Source organism: Alternaria atra, assembly GCF_907166805.1.
Source record: "Alternaria atra isolate CS162 genome assembly, contig: 23, whole genome shotgun sequence".
Classification (NCBI taxonomy): Eukaryota; Fungi; Ascomycota; class Dothideomycetes; order Pleosporales; family Pleosporaceae; genus Alternaria; species Alternaria atra.
The window spans coordinates 244,983-265,429 of NW_025091321.1; the positions used below are offsets into that span (position 1 = coordinate 244,983).

The following is a 20,447-nucleotide window of genomic DNA, read 5'->3' on the forward strand; positions in this document are numbered from 1 at the left end:
TCTATCTTTGTATTAGTGTACGGAGGATAAATACCGTACAAGGAGGACGCTACTCTTCTTTTCCTTATCCTTCTTCTTCTGTACATAGGAGCAAATGCATACTCGTTAGCAGGCCTCTTTCCGTCCATAACAATTAGCGTATTATCATCAATAAAACGCATATGTTGGAAAAGCAATGCTTGCTGGGCTTGAGAATGATGGCAAGGTTATTGAGTTGTAAGCCGGACGTCATCAACGTCATAGGCCATTTGTAAGCTATATGTTAAACAACAGCGATCATCTCGACTCCTTCGCTAACACGAAACCGTATAGCATCGAATATACTGCATGCTCTCACAATAACAAAGATTCGGCTCTACCTATCAAGTCATCTATCTACGACCATGCCAACAGCAGTAATCACGGGCGCAAACTCCGGCATCGGAAACGCCCTCGCCAAAATCCTCATCAGAGAAGTAAGAAACGTCGCATTCTCCGCTTTTTCTTGAAAACATGCTAAAACATCAACTCAGGGCTACGAAGTAATAGCAGCAGACAAAACCCTTGGCTCAACAATCCAATCCCTAGGCTGCCAAGCCTACCAACTTGACATCTCCTCCGGAGATTCAATCACCTCTTTCGTCAACTCCATATCCCAGCAAACATCCATCGACCTCCTCCTGCACGTCGCCGGCGTCATGTCTCCACCCTCCGAAGACACCCTCACCACAGTCTCGTTATCCGCACTGCAAAACACTTTCTCCGTGAACACATTCGGTCCGATTTTACTAACGCAAGCCCTGCTTCCTAATATCCTCAAATCATTGTCGCCGAAGATAGCAGTGGTATCGAGTCGTGTGGGTAGCATGGCCGATAACACGTCTGGAGGCCAATACGCGTATCGAGCGAGTAAGGCAGCTGTGAATTCTTTATTTAAGAGTGCGAGTGTGGATTTGAAGGACAAGGGTGTGGCGGTGCTTGTCTTGCATCCGGGGATTGTGAAGACGGCGTTAGATGCTAGGCATAAGGAAGAGGAGGTGCCAGGTGCGGTGGAGCCAGAGGAGGCGGCTGAGGGATTGTGGGATGTGTTGAGTAGGAAGGGCTTGGAGAGTACAGGTATGTTCTTTCATAGGAATGGGGAGGAACTTCCTTGGTAGAAGGGATGTTTGCGTTGATCTGATTGGCAATATGTATACGTGTTGATTGGTTGGGAAATCGATCTATCGAAGACACCACGAGTCTATCAAACCGAGCTCCATAACCGCTCGCCTCCAAAAGTCTATCTAATGCGCAAACCGGAAGTCTAATCTCTTGTTCCCTTCTTCCTTCGTCGTCTCAAGATACGTTTCCTTCTCCTCCTTCGTCATGCTTTCCCAAATCCTATCCCTCTTCTTGTTAACAGTAGCGTAGTAAACCTTCGCTCCAATGAACAAGAGAAAGTTGTATGCGCAAATCGCGATCAGAACCTTATTTCCCCTACGATAAAGCGGCTTGTCGTCGTTTCTGTAAATGTTTTGACTGATGATACTACTCGCCTGGACAGTCATGTTGTATAGCGCACTAGCCACGGTACGAGTCCGGACTGCGCCGGCGTTGCGCGATGTAATGGCGACAAGGATAGCGTGAATGTATGGGTGTCCGACAAGAAGGGTCGAAAGGACCCAGCGTGACCACGGAGACGCGGTTGCGGAGAGAAGTTCAAGGGCGATGACTAGTGGAAGAGCCCAGACCTGAGAGAGAAGGCCGACGAGGAAGCGTTGATTGAAGCGCTCGGATATGTACGTCCATAGCAGGAGTTGTAGGATGAAGAGTACGTATGCCGGGATCTATAAACGTTAATTTCATGAAGGGTTTTCTCATTTGTGATACTTACGGTAAGTAGGTTGGTCTCGAATGTACCGAAGCCGAGCGACCGAAGCTGGAGCGTGAGATACGCAGTCGAAGGTGAGGATGGGATCGTCCAAGACAACCCGATCAAGTAGATTGGCCACATATGGTAGTCCTTGATGCATTCCCACAACATGCGGAGGCTCAGACCCTGTCTGTTGTGCATGTCACCCTTACTGGGGTCATCTCTCAAGATGCGGTTGACCATGATTTTCTCCTCCCTCTCATTGAACCACCCATCTTTTCCACGGAAAGGGTTCCAGGTCTTGCTTGCAGTCTGCGTCGGACTTGGCGGCAAGTAGAACCATGATGCTATACCGATCAAGCCTGTCAACATGCCTTCTAGAGCGAACAGCCAACGCCATCCTTCCATGCCATTGTGCCCACGTAGGCGCAGAATTCCAAAGGCAAGAAAGGCGGAGACGATTGACGTGGACTGGTAGCTTACCCAAAACCAACTCAACCGCCCAGGTAGTTCCCACCCAGTGTAGAAGTAGCTGAGGTAAAGGATGTTGTCAGGAATAAAGCCGCCCTCAATCAACCCTAGCAGTGCGCGGCAAGCAAAAAACGAGCTACGACCGCTGAGGAAAGCTTGTAAACTAGCCACGAGACTCCAGCTTACCATCTGAATAGGAATCCAATTGTCGGGCCCAAGTTTCTTGCTAATGAGCTGAGACGGAAGCTCCGCACATAAGAAGCAGAGGTAGAAGATGGTCTGACCATAGTTGTAGTCATTGGTATTGATGTTGAGGTCGTCAAGCATGTTATCACTGAGAGCTTGGGAGATATTGCCTCGATCGAGTTGCAATGCGAAGAACATCAAGCAAGCCCAGGTACAAATGCGTTTATCGATCTGTGGGAGTTCAGCTTGAATGTCATAAGCTTTCTAGGCACGGTGCCACATACCTTCCGCACGAGACGCTTCTCCTCTGTCTTTTCCCATACAAAGTCCGGATCATAGCGATGGATACCTTCGTAAGACTCTACAGGTCTGTAGTGATCCTTCCCAAGGCCGGTAGAGACGAAAGTCGTGCCATCTTTTCCTTTGGTACCGGAGCTGTTGACTGAAGTGTCGCTGTCGTTGGCGGTTCCAGTAGTATCGTATAGCACTTTACCATTGACAGGGTAGTCGTCAGTGGCGTTACCCATATTCGGAGGTGACTTGTTCTGCGATGGCCGCTAAAATGCTAAGCTATTGGAGATCTTGGGAGTGTCTTGGAGGATGTCCCTCCGTTATATCAGTGAGGGCTCCCTCGCCTGTCGACTCGTACAATAGCCACCCCATGTACAAAGCTTCTGGACTCGCGCCTTCTCGGAGAAGAAATTTCGCAATTTTGCTAGCGTTTTGACGTACGATAACCGTATATCCACAAACTATCAATCCATATTCGCCATCACTACGCACCCGAATCACATTCGGGTCTCTTTGCTACTCACTGTGGTATCGACGACGACATGGACCCTCCCATAATTGACGAGCACGCAAACTGTGGCTGGTATGTTGCGGCGGGGCACAGCAGTTATCTTCAGTATATCCGAGGTTGATTCGCTGTCGTCTGTCTTGATGAGGGATTGCGTGATTGGCTGGGGTGTTGGCGACATGGATAAGGAACGCCATATCTACCACTACCCCAGTGAGCCACGCGGATATTATTCTGACGCCAGAATAGTCGGATATTCGACATCGCGTGTGATGTTTCGGTTGTATGAAGCCTTGCACGGGTAGACAGTCTTTCCTGTTCGCGGATAGTGTGGGGCGAGAAGTAGGTATGAAGCAATAGAGTGCATGCTTGATGCAATCTGATCGCTTCCTGATTGATCAGACACATCCCAGCAGTCGTTCTTTCCGGATCGCCGAGACGTATTGCTTAACCGCGACAGTCGATAACAGCGGCAACATGCCACTAAGTTTGCGAGAGCGGGGTTGCGCATATCCGATGTCTGGGCCTGACGTCGAAGAACTGCTATTCGCGGTTATAACAATGCGATGTCGGGGATATAAGGTTGCGCAGTGGGTGATATAAGGTTGCGCAGTAGGTGATAAAGCAGCCTTCCAAACTGACACTCCCACAAATATTGCCTCAAGTAATTTGATCTGATAGCAAGATGGCTCCAGCACTCATCGAAGAAGTCACCGAAAAGTCTACTGTCGGCTACAAATCTGGAGTCGGTCAGTATAAAGAAGCTGCCTTTGGTGGCCCGAAAGTATTCCAAAAGGAGCTCGAGCTGCGTGGCACGGACAAGCACGCGCCTGCCAAATACCCACACTACCTCCCGACTTGGGACAATGAGAAGGGACAGAAGCGAGTATGACCGTACTTTCAATGATACCGTAGCTGATTGGAGACTCAGATATCCACCATGGGAGCCATTCGAGCACACTGAGCATGGAAAAGATGCCGATCCCTCTTTTCCCAACCTGTTGAAGGATGCGACGGTCGCCGATATTACAGCAAACATCGGTGCTGAAGTTCATGGTGTCGAGCTAAGCAAGTTGACCGATGCCGGCAAGGATGAACTCGCACTCTTTGTCGCCCAGAAGAAAGTCGTAGCGTTCCGCGACCAGGACTTTGCAGACGTCCCGATTAAAGACGCACTCGCCTTCGGTGGATACTTCGGTCGACACCATATACACCCTACATCTGGGGCTCCTGAGGGCTATCCCGAGGTTCACCTCGTTCACCGAGGTACTGATGACACTACCGCGCGGGACTTCTTCGAAGAGCGGACGAACTCGATTACCTGGCATTCAGATGTGACGTATGAGAAACAGCCGCCTGGAACTACCTTCTTGTACCTTCTAGATGGGCCAGCTGCGGGAGGCGATACTTTGTTCGCAAACCAGGCGGCAGCGTACAACAGACTCTCGCCAGAGTTCAGGAAGCGACTCCACGGCCTTAGAGTCGTTCACTCAGGTAAGCTTTAACCTCGATATCGCGATGCGAAAAATGCTAACACTGTCTTAGCTGTCGAGCAGGCCGACAATAGCAAGAACAGAGGTGGCGTCGTCCGTCGTGATCCGGTGACCTCAATCCATCCGCTCGTGCGAACACATCCTGCGACAGGCGAGAAGGCGCTCTTCGTGAATCCCCAATTTAGTCGACGCATCGTAGGCTTCAAGAAGGAGGAGTCGGACTTCCTGCTCAACTTCTTATACGATCATATTGCAAAGGGTCAGGACTTTCAGGCACGCGTCAAGTGGGCGCCTGGTACCGTTGTGGTTTGGGATAATCGCGTTACAGCGCACAGTGCGTTGCTCGACTGGGATGATGGCGCGCGCAGGCATTTGGCGAGAATTACGCCGCAGGCCGAGGCTCCTTATGAGACCGAATTTGAAGAGCGGAAGGCTGCTGGCTTTGAGTATTAGTAGAGTTAGCGTGCGATAATGTTCAAAGTTCTTGCTATACTCAGGAGATTCAGTATTGTCGAAAGTGAGTCATAGGACAGTTGATGTGTCCTGGAGGCACACACGTCATTCTTCGGCACTCTCAGAGAACCATGGCCATTTCGTCTTCGGTCAGGACACGGTAAACTGAATAGCAGACAGTCTGCATTCATAGCGCATCTTTCACCAAGTCGATACCAACGCCTACACGCCAAGCTAAATGTCTGCTTTCTCTGCCTCGAGTTCCAGGTTTCTCATTAGTAGTCCTTCCCTAGAAAGGAACCCTACATCTGCCCTTACCACCATCACGTCAGTGGGGTCCTCATCTTCCGCTTTAGCCTTCCCCTCACGGTCCAGCGTTTCGGCCATAAGACTGGTATCTCCATCAAAGCCCTCTCTAAGCTTGATCTCGCAGCTAGTACAGAGCCTTAGACCACATCCGTCGATCTCCGCCTCGGGATCATCGGTCGAGAACAGCGAGATCTGGCGCGTGCAGCAGGTGAACCTGGCGGGTGAGAAGCACATCGAACACCAACGCTGGAGTTGTTGTTGGATTTCGGCCGATTCTTCAGCGGCTTCTAGAAGGTCGGCGAATGTCTCTTCGAAACTTGAGATCGTGTCATCGGGAAAGATGTGCTGAATGTCATGGTTTTCGCAAGCCACGATCTGTGCCCTGCCTGGCAGAATTGTTAGCAAAACTGATACCTAAAGTGTCCCAGTATTTATGGAAAGCAAGTAGAATGCGACTTACCAATCGTGCAACTCTGGCACATGGTCGTTCCGCCCCTCTGGTTCTCCGCATGACCACCGCCAACTTCAGTATAGCCATGTTCACCGTACCAACGAATCACATGAACCTCCCTCTCGAAGTGTCCGACGAAACCGAACACAGGGATGTCACAAAAGTTGCAGTCGGAAGTGTTCTCGACGGCGCCGAACTGGATGGGATGGGCAAAGCTGGTCTTGACCTTTGTCAGCCTACCTTTGTGGCCAGTGTTATCTTCCATTTCAATCTCGGGGGTTGGAGAGCGTGACCCCATCTGCACATCTTCTCCGTACAAATCGTCCAGATCTTCCTTGGTGAAATAATCATGGTCCGGCACAGCGACTTCAGGTGCATCTCCTTCGGTCGGTCCCTTCACTTTGACCTTTTTCTCTTTGGCGACCTTCGGGATCTCGTAGAAGGTGCAGCCAATATTGTGCTTTTTGCAGTATTTGCATGGAGGCCTATCTGTCTTCTTCTTCAAGCTGCAGCGCTTTTTCTCTCGACGACAGTTCGTGCATTGTATGTAGGGTCGATCCTCGGTATAGATCACCTCGTCGATGATGATCCTTTCTGCGCGGTAGCCTACCGGCGGAAGCGCTTCGCAAATATGCTCATCTTCCGCGCAATGATCGCAAATGGCTTGACCAGGCTCGTCTTCAAAGGAGCAGTAATCATTGCCGTCATCGACACATTGTTTGCAGCGGCCTTTCTCGGTAGGTGGGATGATAGGTTCGCAGTCTTGGTCTTGGTCGCAGCAGTGCTGACAAGGGTATGTACCGCCTGCTACTAAAGAGCAATCTGTTCCGTGGATGCGACATGATATGCAGCCTCGCGCTACTGGATGGCCTGTCAGATCCTCAACCTCGGAGCGAGGATCTTGGATTGGGAGCTGCATGTTGCGATCGGGTGTATTGCGGCGGAAAAACGCACGATACTCTTGTAGTTCGCGCTCAGTTTCGGAATCAACGTCTGACCAGTCTCCTGGCCAGTTCTCCTCATCATCGGTGATATTCTTTACATTGCCGAACCTCTCGATGCGAAGTTTGACGATGCACTTCATGACCATTTCTCTAGGTGTGCGCTGCTTGTCTTTCCTGAACTGTTGTGCAGCTTTGGCGGCTTTCGCTGCCTTTGCCAGTTTGAGCTTCTGCACGTTGTTTTTGGGCTCACTTGCGGGATCGAAGTTGCCAGACTCATCCTGGTCGACATATGTGTACGTAGTCCTTCGGTCGATGCCTTGACGTAACTTATAGGCCGGCTTGTGACGTAAGTATGTGATTACGATAAGAGTTATACACCGATCACACTTACCTGAGTATCGGCGGGAATGCCGATCCCGCTGTCTGATGGCGCTAGAGATGCTCTGGGGGACGTACTCTCTCTATCAGAGTCTCCAAATACGAACCCAAGATTGAGTGGCTGCTCAGATGGGCAGTCCTCCCTCTCTTGCTGTTCGAGATTATGACTGGACATACGATTGCCAATGCTTCGTCTGGGATTGTCGGTCTCAGGTAAGTCGTCAACCTGATCCCCAAGGCGATCTGCAGGACGTTCCTCGAAGAGATCGTCGTACTGGTGTCCTTCGGCCTCATCCGCTGGTCCCCCAAAGAGCGACTGACATGGCTTCTTGCTTCTCGGACTTGCTTCATCGTCTCCATCATCAGCCCTCGGCGATTTATTTGTTTTCGGTGGAGACTTCCGGGCCTGGTGAGCGAGCCAGGAGCGATCGAATGCTTCGGGTGCATCGTCGTCATCGGAAAAGCCTTTCTCGAGCATGTTGAAGTTCATGTTTTGGAGACTTAAGTTCTGGTCATCCTTACTGTGGTCTTGACTGGTCTCTTCGCTGTGGTGAACGCCATCACTCCTTTCATGCATGTCGATATCAAGGTCATATTCGGCGCTGTTACGGATGCTTTTCGTTGAGGTGTCATGCTCTTGGTAACCATGAGAATTTCGATGGTTCTCGGCCGCATTCTTGTCGGCATCGATTCCATGAGTGAGATTGAAATCAAATTCGACTTCAGGCCTGGGTGGCATAATTTCGTCGGCCATGTCGAGTTTGTCCCTTCTGAATGACGGGACGTGACTATTTAATGCGAACGAAGCAGAAGCGAAGCAGAAAGGCAGCAAAGAGGTGTGAATAAGAAACAATATGTAGTGATAGTTATAAATGGTAGCGTAACATGAACCCACTAAGCGACCTAGTGGCAAGGTGAGTTTTGGAGAGTTGTGGCGCGAAGAGTATCTCAGGCCGAGGTGAGAGAACCGCAAGAATTTGGCAACCTTTGCCGAATGCGCGACTATGGCAACCTACAGAAGTCCGCTACGGGAGTAGACCACATGATATCAATTTGGCTATAAAAAAAAGTGTTGAGAATGGCTTCGAAGACCGGGATATCTAGAGGGTTGTCTAGTGCAGTGACTCCCGTCTAATGGAATATGTCGTAAGGTGATATGGCAGACCTGACTGCCCGTGAGCGATATGCGGAAAGTAAAGATTTCTAGTTGTGAGTGGAAGGGCGGGCTCAGGGTGTTTGACAGAAGAGATCGGGAATGTCGTCAACGTCGATTTAACGAACGAAGAAACGGTCGGGCGGCAGCTCTGGAGACAAGAAAACCTAGAGCAGGATTTGGATAGAACGACGGAGTATGTTGAGAGCGATACCAATGCATCGTCCTTCAAAGACGTGAAATGTGTCACAGATTAGCTGGACGAAGCGTGTTCCAAAGCCTTAGGTTGTTTCCACAACCTACGTGGATAGATCGCCTTCTGAAGCCAAAACCAGCCTGGCTCTACTTCCTCATGGCTTTCATCCGAGCATCGAATTGCTACGGTTCCAAACGTCTGATCGTTATCTTTAGTTTAGAAGTGCCAGATTGAAGACCGGGCTGGGTATGTTGGACGCGCATCAGCCGTTGACTGAGCCAGATAAGGGTGCAAGTTTAGTCATCACGACGCTAACACGGGCCCAATCAGCGAAAATAATCCGCGCTCTTTGTTGGAGCTCTACCTTTCCCTGCATCGCTCCTTCATCCATGAAGCTCGACGGCGCTTCATACCGCCCTTTGTGGGCACCATGGCGCGATCGGTGAGACTGTTTCTTATCCGGCATGGAGAAACAGTCGACAATGTCGCCCAGCTCTAGTAAGCATATCAGCAGCAGTCGACACCGTTCCTTACTAACAGTTCCAGTGCCGGTAGCAGAGATTCAGCGCTCACCAACCACGGCTACCAACAGGCCACCCGCCTGGGTCTGCACTTCAAGTCCCTTGGCTTGACATTCACCCACCTGTTCTCATCGCATCTACAGCGGGCTGTGAAAACGGCCGGCAAGATCCGAGAGGCTCAGTTGATACCGACAAGCGATGACAATACTGTGAAGCCGGTACCCGATGTCATGCAGCTACCGGTACTGATGGAACAAGACTTTGGGTCCATGGAAGGGAAGAAATTCTTTGATCGGCCAAAGAACAAGGATACAACGGACTTTGTGCATGTGGAGTCGAAAGACACTATGGCACGTCGAGCTGATTCATTTCTTGATGAGCATCTCGTGCCGCTCCTCGTTGACGCGTCGAAAGATGCGGATCCCGTGGTTGCGATAGTCTCGCACGGCATCTTTCTCTCCACCCTTTGGAAGCGCCTGCTTTTGCGCCTTCCGCACAACAGCGTTGCGTTCTGTCCGGAGCTTCAGGCTACGGCGCGACCATCGGTCGAGCATCTGGGTGGTTGGTCCAACACTGGCTACCTTGAGTTGCACATGACGAGAGTAGGACATGGTGATCCAAGTATCACTGCGGACATACCTGTGGTTTCTACTTCAGAACCTTCTTCGTCGCCTGTAGAGATGCCGGCTACCGACGAAGGTCTGGACGAGGTCAAGGTACCACAAGCCGCAACTGAATATGGTCCTGCACGCCAGCAGGTTTCAGAAGTGCCTATCCGGGCAGCTGTTGTAGCCTCGCCGGCCATTACACCGCGCATCGCTATAGGATGGTCATGTACCATCCTTGCGATCAATGGTAAGGACCATCTCCGCAGCCTCAAACGCACCCGCGGTGGTGTCGGAAGCTCCCGCCACGATCCATCGCAAACAAGCATCAAGGTTTTCTTCAAACGTTGCAAAACTGTATGAAGTCATCAATAGTAAGTCTACATATTTTCTTTTCAATCCCTAATGCAATGATGAAAAAACCTTTTAATCACAGACCTGATCGGAATTTAATGTCGACCAAAAATTGTACCAACTGCTGTCTGATTTGCATCGAACTCATTATGTTCCTATCCTACCTTCCTTTGGGAGCTTCGCTAACAAAAGAAGTTATAGGTCTTGTGCGGTGTGTTCACTTAGCACCATGCGCTCCATGCTAGACATTAATCAATATAATTTATTCCACTGCATATGTTCCATCTGCCCTGACTCCATCGTTCCGTAAACTCCGAGCTCACACCGTCGATTTGACGCCTATGCTTCCAAGGTACTTCAAGCCAAGGTAATGTGGTCCACGGTCTGTCGCTTTCCGCTCGCTGCGCTGGCGGTGAGATGTCCACGTCTCGGCTTGATAAATGCTGATCAGTGCCACGGCGATTTGCAGGTTCTGATGGTACAACGCGTCGCGCGGGTATCACGAAGCCTTGTCGCGCTGGCTACCAAGTTTTGACGTGGTGAAGGCCTGTGCAATGCCCGCCTTCCTTGCCCAACGTCTCTGTCGCATCACTCACCGCAACATTGTAGCATCTCGACCACCATTGCATGCACATAGAATTGGTAAACCGGAAAGTTTCATATCGTCGCCGTTGGCACGGTGCATAGGTTGTACGTGTGCGCTTCGCTACACCGAACGTTGTTTTGCGGCAAGCATGCTTTTTCGCAGGATTGACCGCCGGTGGCTGGCGACCAGCCACCCTGGTTTCTGGGAACGGTCGATATCAGCCCCCCAGTATTAATACATATGAACATAGGGCTAGTGCTGCGTGGGAATAGTTCTTCCAACGCCTTGTGTTTGTTCATCTGCAATCTTTTGTTCCTGTCCTCTCGGATCTTCTTCAGATCTGTGTTTGGCCAATAGCAGCACGTCATTCTTTGCGTAATCACAACATACATTCGTTCATCATGAAAAGAAGTTCAACCATAATCGTGCTGAGTGCACTGTCGATGGGTGTACTCGGTGGTGTAGTTCCAGGACCATATTATCTCAACAGCAGTAAGTAGATGGTGGGGATGGCTTGGGTGGCTGCGATATACTGACCCTAATAGCTGCACATGCCGGAACACCACGACCACACGTACATGCTCCTGGGCTACCAACACCGCCGCCTGTCTTATCTTCATCAAGTCCGGAGCCCAGCACAGCAATCGTTGCCCCCTACTCGACCCCATCATGGAACACATCAATTGCCACAGCCTCTCCCTCGTCATCAAATACATATGCAGTATCAAGCTCCTCGCCAGAAGCATCAACAGTGGCATTGTCGGTATCAAGTTCGTTCAATCTTACCGCACAGAATGCGACTTCCATCTATTACTCGCCGCTATCAAGCTCAACAGCCGTCACCCAGCCTTTGTCAATTCCGACTTCAGGGGATCCTTCCATGGTTGTGGTAGTCGTTTCCGAAACGGTGTATGCCACAGCGCAACAAAGTTCGTCTCCTGCTTCGAATGCAACTCTTCCTACGGTATCGACATCGGATTGCTCCACTATTCTTACAGCATCAGTAACTCAGAGCTCTTTCAACGCTGTGCCTTCGTCTGCCGTCGTTACCAGCATCCCTCCTAGCCCACCCATGGCTGCACTTGGCAACGCTGATGAACTGGCCGGTTCTACCATAGATCTTGGACTTCTCTCGTCCATCCTTCTCCCGGATACCACCATAGATCTTGAAGTTCTGTCTTCCATCCTCCTCCCCGATACCACCCCACGACCTATTGCGACCGTGACAACTACAACCACTGTTGTGCTGTCGCTCCCTACTCTTCCACTTCCGTCTCCCTCAGACATCGAATCGAGTGCATCGAAGACAACGACAACCACCATTGTTGCACTCCCAACTATGTCCTCATCTACACCAGCAGCTTCGCCGCCTTCGACATCAACAAGCGATTCGGTTGTGCCGTCATCGTCGGCCGTAGATTCAGCATCTACCATTCTCTCCACAGTCACAGTCACGTCCTCAACACCATCATCTTCGTCCAACACCGAATCCACCCCATCAAACACCGACTTTCCCACCGCCCCGCCATTCTCATACAACCCCTCCGCCTCCCGTGGCTCCGCTTCCCCTATTTCGCGGCCCACACCTGAACCCTCCAGCGCGAACGTCGCCGGCTCGACGCTCAGCACTACTGCAACACCCACCTCAACATTTATCTCCCAATACACTGGTATACCGCCTGCGCCTAGCGCAGCGGGAGCCTCTGGTCTCTTGAGTAAGAGAAATAAGGAGAAGGTATGGTGGGTTGCTTTCTTTGTTCCTTTCTTGCTCATGGCATAACCTTTGTAACCATTTTCGTCCTCTATGAGCGAGACATTGTTACGAGAGAAGACGATGACCTTTACGATTCTTATGTTTATTATTATGAGAGTATTAGTTTAATGTTTATATGATTAATCATAGTTCGCGGTTGCGGATGTTAAGAGGAGGATATACCAGGTATGCGATACATCACGGCGTTTTGGAAAGAGTTTGGGTTTGCAGATATGGTTTCGGCTTACAGATGGATTCAGATGATGTTGGCACGGTGCATATTACACTACAAATGAGGGAGATCAAGGGAACTCGATGATGAGCCCTGGTCGGCTTCGGGACATAATCGGACATTATATAATGTACAATGAATGGTGTAACTTCAATACACATACCCTCTACTAATTCGCGACGTCATTGCGTTGACAATTAGCGCAAAGACGCGGCAAAGCTCGCGGATCTGATCCCTAGTTTCCGAAGGAACACAAACAGTACATCAAACTATGTCGGAAAGGTTCAATGACTGAGATGATCCGGGGTTGAGGTGCGGAGAGCGTTGTTCGTTGAAGATCAGAAGCGGGGGAGAAGCGCCTTGGCTAGCGCAAGCCACCATTTCTTCCGTCAATCAAACCTCAGACTCCACACACTCTCCATGACATTCTTTACTTCGATTCTACGCGTCAAGTCGACAAATCACGCGCAATCAAGGAAAGCACGATTATAGCAAGCCTTCCGATCTGCACCGGGGCTGTATTCAAATGCTCAGCACGAGTTGCACGCATCTCAACACCCTCGGCGTCACCTCGCTTAGGAAACATGCATCGATCGTCGCCCGTTGAACCGATACCTCAATATACGATGAGCTTCTCGGGGGCAAATTGTCCGCGGTACATCATGGAGTCTGTATGCGCCCCTTTCAACGGCCCGTAGACCCTGAGGAGAACCTATAAGACTCATGGTACATTGTCTAGAACCCAGTATCCGGGCGAGACTGCACTTCCAATTCATATCAATATGCGGCAGTCCTTCTTCGGCTCAGCCTCTCTACTTGTTGGGTGCGCTCTACTTCTTCCCAGTAGCGCACTCGATTTGGTTCGCAGACAACAGGCAGCCAATGCAACCTACAAGGATGCTTCCGCTCCAGTCGAGGACAGAGTGGCAGACCTTCTTTCCCGTATGACCATCGAGGAAAAGACTGCTCAGCTCATCCAAGGAGATATCTCGAATTGGATCAATGTCACCACCAATGTTGTCAACGAGACTGGTCTCGAATGGAACTTCCGTGTCCGCGCAGGCCAGTTTTATGTCGGCTATCCGATACCTGCAGAGTGGATCAGCAATGGCGTCAAAATCGGTCAGGACTACCTTTTGCATAACACGACATTGGGTATCCCGGCATTGGTTCAGACCGAAGCTATTCATGGTTTACTCGTGGGTAATGCGACCATCTACAACAGTCCGATTGGGCAAGCATGCTCGTGGGATCCGCAGCTCATACACGACATGGCCGTTGCGATTGCGAAAGAATCAGCACCTCTCGGTATCAACCAACTGTTCGCACCAGTCGCAGATCTAGCGCGTGAGCTGCGTTTTGGAAGAGTGGAAGAGACGTACGGCGAAGATGGATTCCTGGCCGGCGAGATGACATATGAGTATGTCAAAGGAGTACAAAGTCTGAACGTTAGCGCCACAGTCAAGCACTTCGCCGGCTTCAGCAACCCAGAGCAGGGCCTAAACACCGGACCAGTTCATGGAGGTGAACGTGAGCTACGAACCACATGGCTACCGTCCTTCCATCGTTCTATCATTGATGCCGGTGCTTGGAATATCATGGGTGCTTATCACTCTTACGACGGAATACCTTCGATCGCCGATGGCCATATGCAAGAAACCATTCTACGCGAGGAGTGGGGCTACAAGTACTGGCTGACTTCGGATGCGGGAGCCACTGACAGGCTTTGCTGCAGCTTCAAGTTGTGCCAATGTAAGACAGAAGACACGCCAATCGACAGTGAAGCAGTGACACTCATGGCCCTACCAAATGGTAACGATGTGGAGATGGGTGGAGGCTCATACAACTATGCCAACATCCCTCGCTTGGTCGAAGAAGGCAAGCTGGATATTGAGATTGTCGACAGAGCCGTAAGCCGTCAGCTTCGAGCGAAGTTCGAAATGGGTCTATTCGAAAACCCATACCAAGGTCTCTCCACGAACGCGACTGAGTCCATTATCCACCCTGAAGAACATGTCCAGCTTGCCAGGACGCTTGAGGCTGAATCCATCGTCTTGCTCGAGAACAAGAACAGCACCCTGCCACTCTCCAAGTCTGCTAACATTGCCGTCATTGGGCCCATGGCGAACATTACAAACCTGGGCGATTACGTGGTCTACCGCTCTCAGTACAACCCCACCAATGTCACTCCATTGCAGGGCATCCAGGGTGCTGCCAGTGGCACAGTAACGTACGCTCAAGGATGCGAACGCTGGTCAAATGACCAGTCCGGCTTCCCCGATGCGGTGGCTGCGGCTGAGGCTGCTGATGTTGCAGTAGTAGTTGTCGGCACCTGGTCGCGTGATCAGCAGGAGCTTTGGCAAGGTCTGAACGCCACTACTGGTGAGCATGTAGATGTCGCATCACTCAACCTTGTCGGCGCTATGGGCGAGCTCGTTCAAGCCATCATCGAGACCGGCAAACCTACCATCGTCGTGTACTCCTCTGGAAAGCCCGTCACAGAGCCCTGGATTTCCGACAACGCAGCCGCCCTCCTCCAGCAGTTTTACCCTGGTGAGCAGGGTGGCAACGGATTGGCCGACGTCCTCTTTGGGGATGTTACCCCCTCCGGCAAGCTTTCTGTCTCTTTCCCCTACGATGTCGGTACACTACCGATCTACTACGACTACCTGAACTCTGGTCGCTCTACCGACGCCGGGGCGATTCTACCAAACGGCACCCTACAGTTCGGCCACCAGTACGTTCTCAACAACCCTCAGCCATTATACGAGTTTGGTTACGGTCTCTCCTACGCCAACTTCACGTACTCCAACGTTACCCTTTCGAAGACCGAGGTCAGCGCGAGCGATAAGATTACCGCGACTGTAAGTGTGACCAACGAGTCACCTGTGGACGGCAAGGAAGTAGTGCAGGTTTACGTACAAGACGTCTTCGCCAGTGTCGTTGTGCCCAACAAGGAGCTCAAGGGCTTCAAGAAGGTTATGATCAAGGCTGGAGAGACGGTGGATGTTAGTGTAGATTTAGATGTCTCCAAGTGGGGCTTGTGGGACAGGAAGATGCAATATGTGGTTGAGAAGGGAGACTTCATTGTGCATGTCGGTTCGAGTTCCATGGATTTGAGGGGTAATGGAACGGTTACGGTGGTTTGAGGTTGCGCAAGCTGTCTCGAACAACGCCCTTGGGAAATCGGCGTCGTGGAATAGTCAACCCACTCACACTTCCACTCGAAACAGCTGTAATTAGGTCATCACGATAACGAGTGTAAACACGAGAAGATGAAACAACAGCTTGACTTCATCCTGCGTTCACGTGATCGCGCGCAACGCTAATGCCCGACAAGGCACGCCAAGCGATACCCGTGCCGCAGCCACAGGCGTTACCTAGGGACTTCAGCTATCCATCCAGTGCTCCTCGTCATCTCTACCGCCTACCCACCATTCTTTTGAGGACTTACATTCTCTGCTTTGGATGGGCTTCCTTGTACGATAGACGAATCTTTACAACATATGCTGCGCCTTGCGTTATCACAAGGCTGACACCCTACTACTACTGCGTGTGATTAGCCCAATTGACCTCAATATTTGAGTATGGGGGATACTTTTCTCAGGCAAGACAAGATTCGCATGTTGGAGGCAGAACGGGCACATCAGGTTGTGTCTGCCAGTGTCACACAACATCCGTTAGAGGTGGACGGGGATGTCAGCGACTCCAGCTACTTCTCTGACAACGACGATGTCCACCATGATCTGAACACGGATCTTATCCGCATTCGACGTACCACCAAGGATCTCAACATCGTGAATCGATATAGGCCACATTGGACATGCAAGGAAGCATTTCGTGAGTCCTATCAAAACTGGTAAGTTTATTCGTTGACCGCCTCGAAATATCAGCCTCTGACCAGCCACAGGAGAGACGGCATTCTGAGATCTTTCGACCTTGCTCAATCCCGATTTCGTCCCACGTATACCGAGAAACTCGATGGGGGAAAAGGGGTCATACTCATCGAGGCGCGTCATCCAGACACTGGAAAGTTGCTTGGCTTTATTCAATTCAGATGTGATAAGGAAGGATATTGTGTAGGAGGTCTGAAGATAGTCAACTTCAAAGCCACTCTCAGGTACTGCGATTTGGGTACTGGGGCAACAACTAAGGCCCACGACAATGGACAGACCGGACAACATGGCGATGGCATGAAGCTCTCTGCCCTTGTTTATCGACGCAACAACTACAACGCTCACTATGAAAGTGGTGGATTCAAATGGAGATTCTTATACAAGAAAGGTAGCCTAGCCTGCTCTCTCAGTCGCATCAATGAGAAGAGATTGGAAAATTTAAAGAAGAAGGCTTGGGGTCAGCCCAGGACTCACATCTCGCATCCCTGGGAGGATGTTTGCTTGACCGTTGCTGCTCCGGGGCGTACTCGCGACATCTGTGGATCCCCGACGCAGGGCAAACGACTTAGTATTGCCGAGTACAAGGATTGGATCACTGTTACGCTCGACATCAATCCACCAAAAGATATCATTCGCACCATTCATGGTGACCTTATTCGCGATCCTGAATACCAAGGACGCATGTACCTACGTGGTCTTCTACTACCGCGCGGTGGAACGAACAGAGAAAAATACGTATACGGATACAACTTCGCCGAAGGAAGTACAAGCTCCGATCGCGATGCGCTTTCGGGCGTAGGAGAAGAAAGTGAAGGCATTTCCGCCATCTGGTCAGCTGCGATACGAGCAGATGCGTCTAGTGATTCCGAACTAGTGTCGGACTACACTTATCTGCTTCTAAGCTCCATCAACAAGAAGGGTGACGTAATGATGCAAATTCACGAGGGGGAGGATGAGCTTATGCCTGGCGATATTGCCAGGAGGGTTTGGGCGAAGATGCTGACGCTCAACAAGGATGATGAAGGTCGAACAGCCTTTTACTATTCGGCTAGTGAGGGAAAGGATGTAAGTGGATAAGCTCCATTGAAACACGCATTACTTACTTTGCATCCTAGGAAGTGCATATCATCGAGAAGAGTTTGCGCAAGAATCCTGTTCCCATCGACCCCGAGTTATGGAGGATCTTGAGGAAGTACTTCCTTTGCAAAACACCTAGAGATGAACTGCTCCATCGTTTCAAATCTGCGCGAGTTGTAAAACTACCTAACAGCAGCTTTGCGTTACATATGAACAGGATGTTGAAGTGCTTGTTGTCGTCCTCTCCAGCGACCCGGGACATGAAACTTTTCTTTGTGAACGGCGAGCACTTGGACATTGACGCCGGATTCTTTGCAGATGCGTGGAAAATTCACAGCAAGTGGCTTACTTGGGAAGGCGCGCACGAGCAAACGTTTTGCGAAGAAGACCAATCAGCAAACCAAGAGGTATTCTCCTGCGATCACGCAGTCCTGCAGCTATGGGATATTATGATCTCTCGGCTCATAGCCACTGGTCATCATCCTCAAGTTGTCACTGAAGAACGCTGGCTCAAGAGTATGGCAAGGAATCGCTTGTCGCAGATGCCTAGGTCTGTTAAATGCTTTCCAACACAGAAAAAGGGCGAGCTTTCGGTCACTTGGGAGTCGACAGACTCACACAGGCACAAGGACAAGACGGTCAAGATTGTTCTGTCTCGGGTTGGAGTTAGGCATAAACTACCGTTGCATGCTACTCTTATACACCATGAAGGTAAGTATCTTGAGGAGTATCTTGAGGAAATTGAGCGTTGTCATCAAACTGACAGCTAACAGAAGAGTCTTGCGCCTGCCCATATCAGATATCGCAAGCTGTCAGCGGTGGTGTCACATTCTCAGGTCTTGACACCAACCTTGGATACCTCCCTCAAGTATCAAGAGACGTTGAAGGGTCTTTCATTGCTATATCTCCAAAGCCTATGAAGCCTCTTCACGAAGATGCTGTTCATTTACAATCTCTCGCTCCTCAGCTGCGCGTACAGGAGCTGCCAAACTGGCGATCGCCTGAGTTGATGTTAATCGAACAGCAGCATAAGGAGCGATGGGCCACTGCCCGGCAAGAACAAGGCAATCAATCTTGGCATCCTCTACTGGGAAGCCATGCACTTCAGGACTACCAAATGCAGCTCATGTTGCTCGAGCAGCAGAATAAAAGGCGGTTGCCCATGGCTCGGCAGGAACAAGACAACCAATCTGGACATCCTCAGCAAGACGCTACCGGCGATCCAGGCTCTGGGGCCGACATGTCACCTGGAGGTAACAGAGCCGAAGCGGACACCGAGCCTACACTATGTAAGTTACACTATTTCGCCGTTTTGCTTCCATCTAATCCAGATAATACCCTACTAACACAATCAGCTTCAGTCGAGACCGGTTCTCACTCTGCTGCTGTGGATCTAATTGGACCGCGTAGTAATTACGGACCTCCCCGTGTCAGCGGCGACGATGAGATGGAAGACAGTGGATCTCTGTATCGACCACCAAGTAGCAGTCCACCTCCGTCAGCCGCGGTAGCTCCGCTAGCGCCGCCAAGTCCGAAGCCATCCACAGTGCGCAGCAAGATAGTATGTGTGGACCTGACAACCCGGTCCGAAGAAGATACTTACTGTCAGTATATCCTATTGCTAAGATGGCGTCTTTTAAAACTGACCTTTTGCAAGTTCTCGGCACTAAGATCAAGCACAAGGCGCTTGACTGGGCTGGCAGCTTTCCTGGGAGTCACGACTTCTACCGGACTCGCAATGAACCAGATCAGGAGATATATATACTGAAACCGAAAATTAACGCTAGAAAATTACGTCGCAAGAGGGTGCAATCCGGATCCAAAGACCGGGGTAGTTCGAAGAAACCGCGTGCCAGCACAGCGGCTGACCGGGCGGCTTCATCAGTATACATCGTCCTTTCAAGCCCAGAACCCGAGAGCGATCAAGATACACAAAACGTTCTTGATAGTCGCTCCGCGGGCAGTGGACTGGCGAGCATGACCCCACGGCCAGAAAAAGGTATTAAATATCGCTACTGAACTGGCAGTGCGGTCGTGACGGTTATATAGCTTACAAAGCAACCACCAAAGAACCAGATGGAGCATTTCAGTGGGTACTGATTGGACGGCTTTCACACTAAGTTGACCAATGTGCCGTGTCCACGCGATGGAGACTCGAGGCGTCGTCCTGCAGGGCTATCGGAAGACGCCGTCAGATCTAGTGTCCTGACACGGCATCGATTGTGTATTCGCGTATGCGCCTAGATTTCTAGTAAGGTTCTCTGTGATGTTCTAATGGATGTACTCAAGTGCCCCTGGTCTCCTTGTGCATGGCTTGTAGGTCTCTGATACGCTGGAGTGCTTTGTCACTGGCCAGGATACTCATAGCCTTCCCAAGATATATGTATGTATCATGCATATGGAGGGCATTAAGTATAACGGCTGGAACTGTATCTTGCAGAAAGGCTAAGCTGTCACGCTGTTCGCAAGGATGCGATAGTATCGATAATCCTGTTCGTATTGCAAGAACGCTTACTGCTAGCATAACCTTCACCGCGCATTCCTAGTTTGTGAGAGACGCAAAGGCACCTCCGACAACGCTGCGAGTAACATGATTACGATGCTAAAGCTTTCTTGATAAGCCAGTGCAAGCTCATGATGGTCTTCCCAACTTGATGTAGCCTCGCATAGCTACTACATATACATCTCGGGCTCATCAACATAGGCTGTATATTACCTGTCTCAATAATTGTCTCCTCCAAACTCCCAATATGCTCCAT

The 20,447-nt window shown here is 50.6% G+C and overlaps 8 protein-coding genes across 8 annotated transcripts; 6 read left to right on the plus strand and 2 right to left on the minus strand.

The window, feature by feature from the left end:
• Window positions 1–383: 383 nt before the first annotated feature.
• ALTATR162_LOCUS3670 (uncharacterized protein) lies at window positions 384–1,136 on the plus strand (the record flags this gene model as incomplete). The annotated part of the gene is made up of 2 exons (XM_043311278.1): window positions 384–455; window positions 513–1,136. 2 exons carry the CDS (start codon window positions 384–386, stop codon window positions 1,134–1,136), a joined length of 696 nt encoding a protein of 231 aa, XP_043167213.1.
• A 126-nt stretch (window positions 1,137–1,262) lies between these two features.
• On the minus strand, window positions 1,263–3,015 carry ALTATR162_LOCUS3671 (uncharacterized protein; the record flags this gene model as incomplete). The annotated part of the gene is made up of 3 exons (XM_043311279.1): window positions 1,263–1,805; window positions 1,853–2,719; window positions 2,773–3,015. 3 exons carry the CDS (start codon window positions 3,013–3,015, stop codon window positions 1,263–1,265), a joined length of 1,653 nt encoding a protein of 550 aa, XP_043167214.1.
• Window positions 3,016–3,972: 957 nt separating this feature from the next.
• Window positions 3,973–5,233, plus strand: ALTATR162_LOCUS3672 (uncharacterized protein; the record flags this gene model as incomplete). Its single annotated transcript, XM_043311280.1, has 3 exons — window positions 3,973–4,173; window positions 4,235–4,781; window positions 4,833–5,233. 3 exons carry the CDS (start codon window positions 3,973–3,975, stop codon window positions 5,231–5,233), a joined length of 1,149 nt encoding a protein of 382 aa, XP_043167215.1.
• A 234-nt stretch (window positions 5,234–5,467) lies between these two features.
• ALTATR162_LOCUS3673 (uncharacterized protein) lies at window positions 5,468–8,069 on the minus strand (the record flags this gene model as incomplete). The annotated part of the gene is made up of 3 exons (XM_043311281.1): window positions 5,468–5,928; window positions 6,003–7,275; window positions 7,329–8,069. 3 exons carry the CDS (start codon window positions 8,067–8,069, stop codon window positions 5,468–5,470), a joined length of 2,475 nt encoding a protein of 824 aa, XP_043167216.1.
• Window positions 8,070–9,094: 1,025 nt separating this feature from the next.
• ALTATR162_LOCUS3674 (uncharacterized protein) lies at window positions 9,095–10,153 on the plus strand (the record flags this gene model as incomplete). Its single annotated transcript, XM_043311282.1, has 2 exons — window positions 9,095–9,162; window positions 9,211–10,153. The coding sequence occupies 2 exons, from the start codon at window positions 9,095–9,097 to the stop codon at window positions 10,151–10,153; spliced, it is 1,011 nt and encodes a 336-aa protein (XP_043167217.1).
• Window positions 10,154–11,131: 978 nt separating this feature from the next.
• On the plus strand, window positions 11,132–12,510 carry ALTATR162_LOCUS3675 (uncharacterized protein; the record flags this gene model as incomplete). The annotated part of the gene is made up of 2 exons (XM_043311283.1): window positions 11,132–11,222; window positions 11,276–12,510. The coding sequence occupies 2 exons, from the start codon at window positions 11,132–11,134 to the stop codon at window positions 12,508–12,510; spliced, it is 1,326 nt and encodes a 441-aa protein (XP_043167218.1).
• A 987-nt stretch (window positions 12,511–13,497) lies between these two features.
• Window positions 13,498–15,864, plus strand: ALTATR162_LOCUS3676 (uncharacterized protein; the record flags this gene model as incomplete). Its single annotated transcript, XM_043311284.1, has 1 exon — window positions 13,498–15,864. The coding sequence occupies one exon, from the start codon at window positions 13,498–13,500 to the stop codon at window positions 15,862–15,864; it is 2,367 nt and encodes a 788-aa protein (XP_043167219.1).
• A 438-nt stretch (window positions 15,865–16,302) lies between these two features.
• ALTATR162_LOCUS3677 (uncharacterized protein) lies at window positions 16,303–19,707 on the plus strand (the record flags this gene model as incomplete). Its single annotated transcript, XM_043311285.1, has 6 exons — window positions 16,303–16,574; window positions 16,626–17,676; window positions 17,727–18,399; window positions 18,462–18,977; window positions 19,044–19,292; window positions 19,346–19,707. The coding sequence occupies 6 exons, from the start codon at window positions 16,303–16,305 to the stop codon at window positions 19,705–19,707; spliced, it is 3,123 nt and encodes a 1,040-aa protein (XP_043167220.1).
• Window positions 19,708–20,447: the final 740 nt, after the last annotated feature.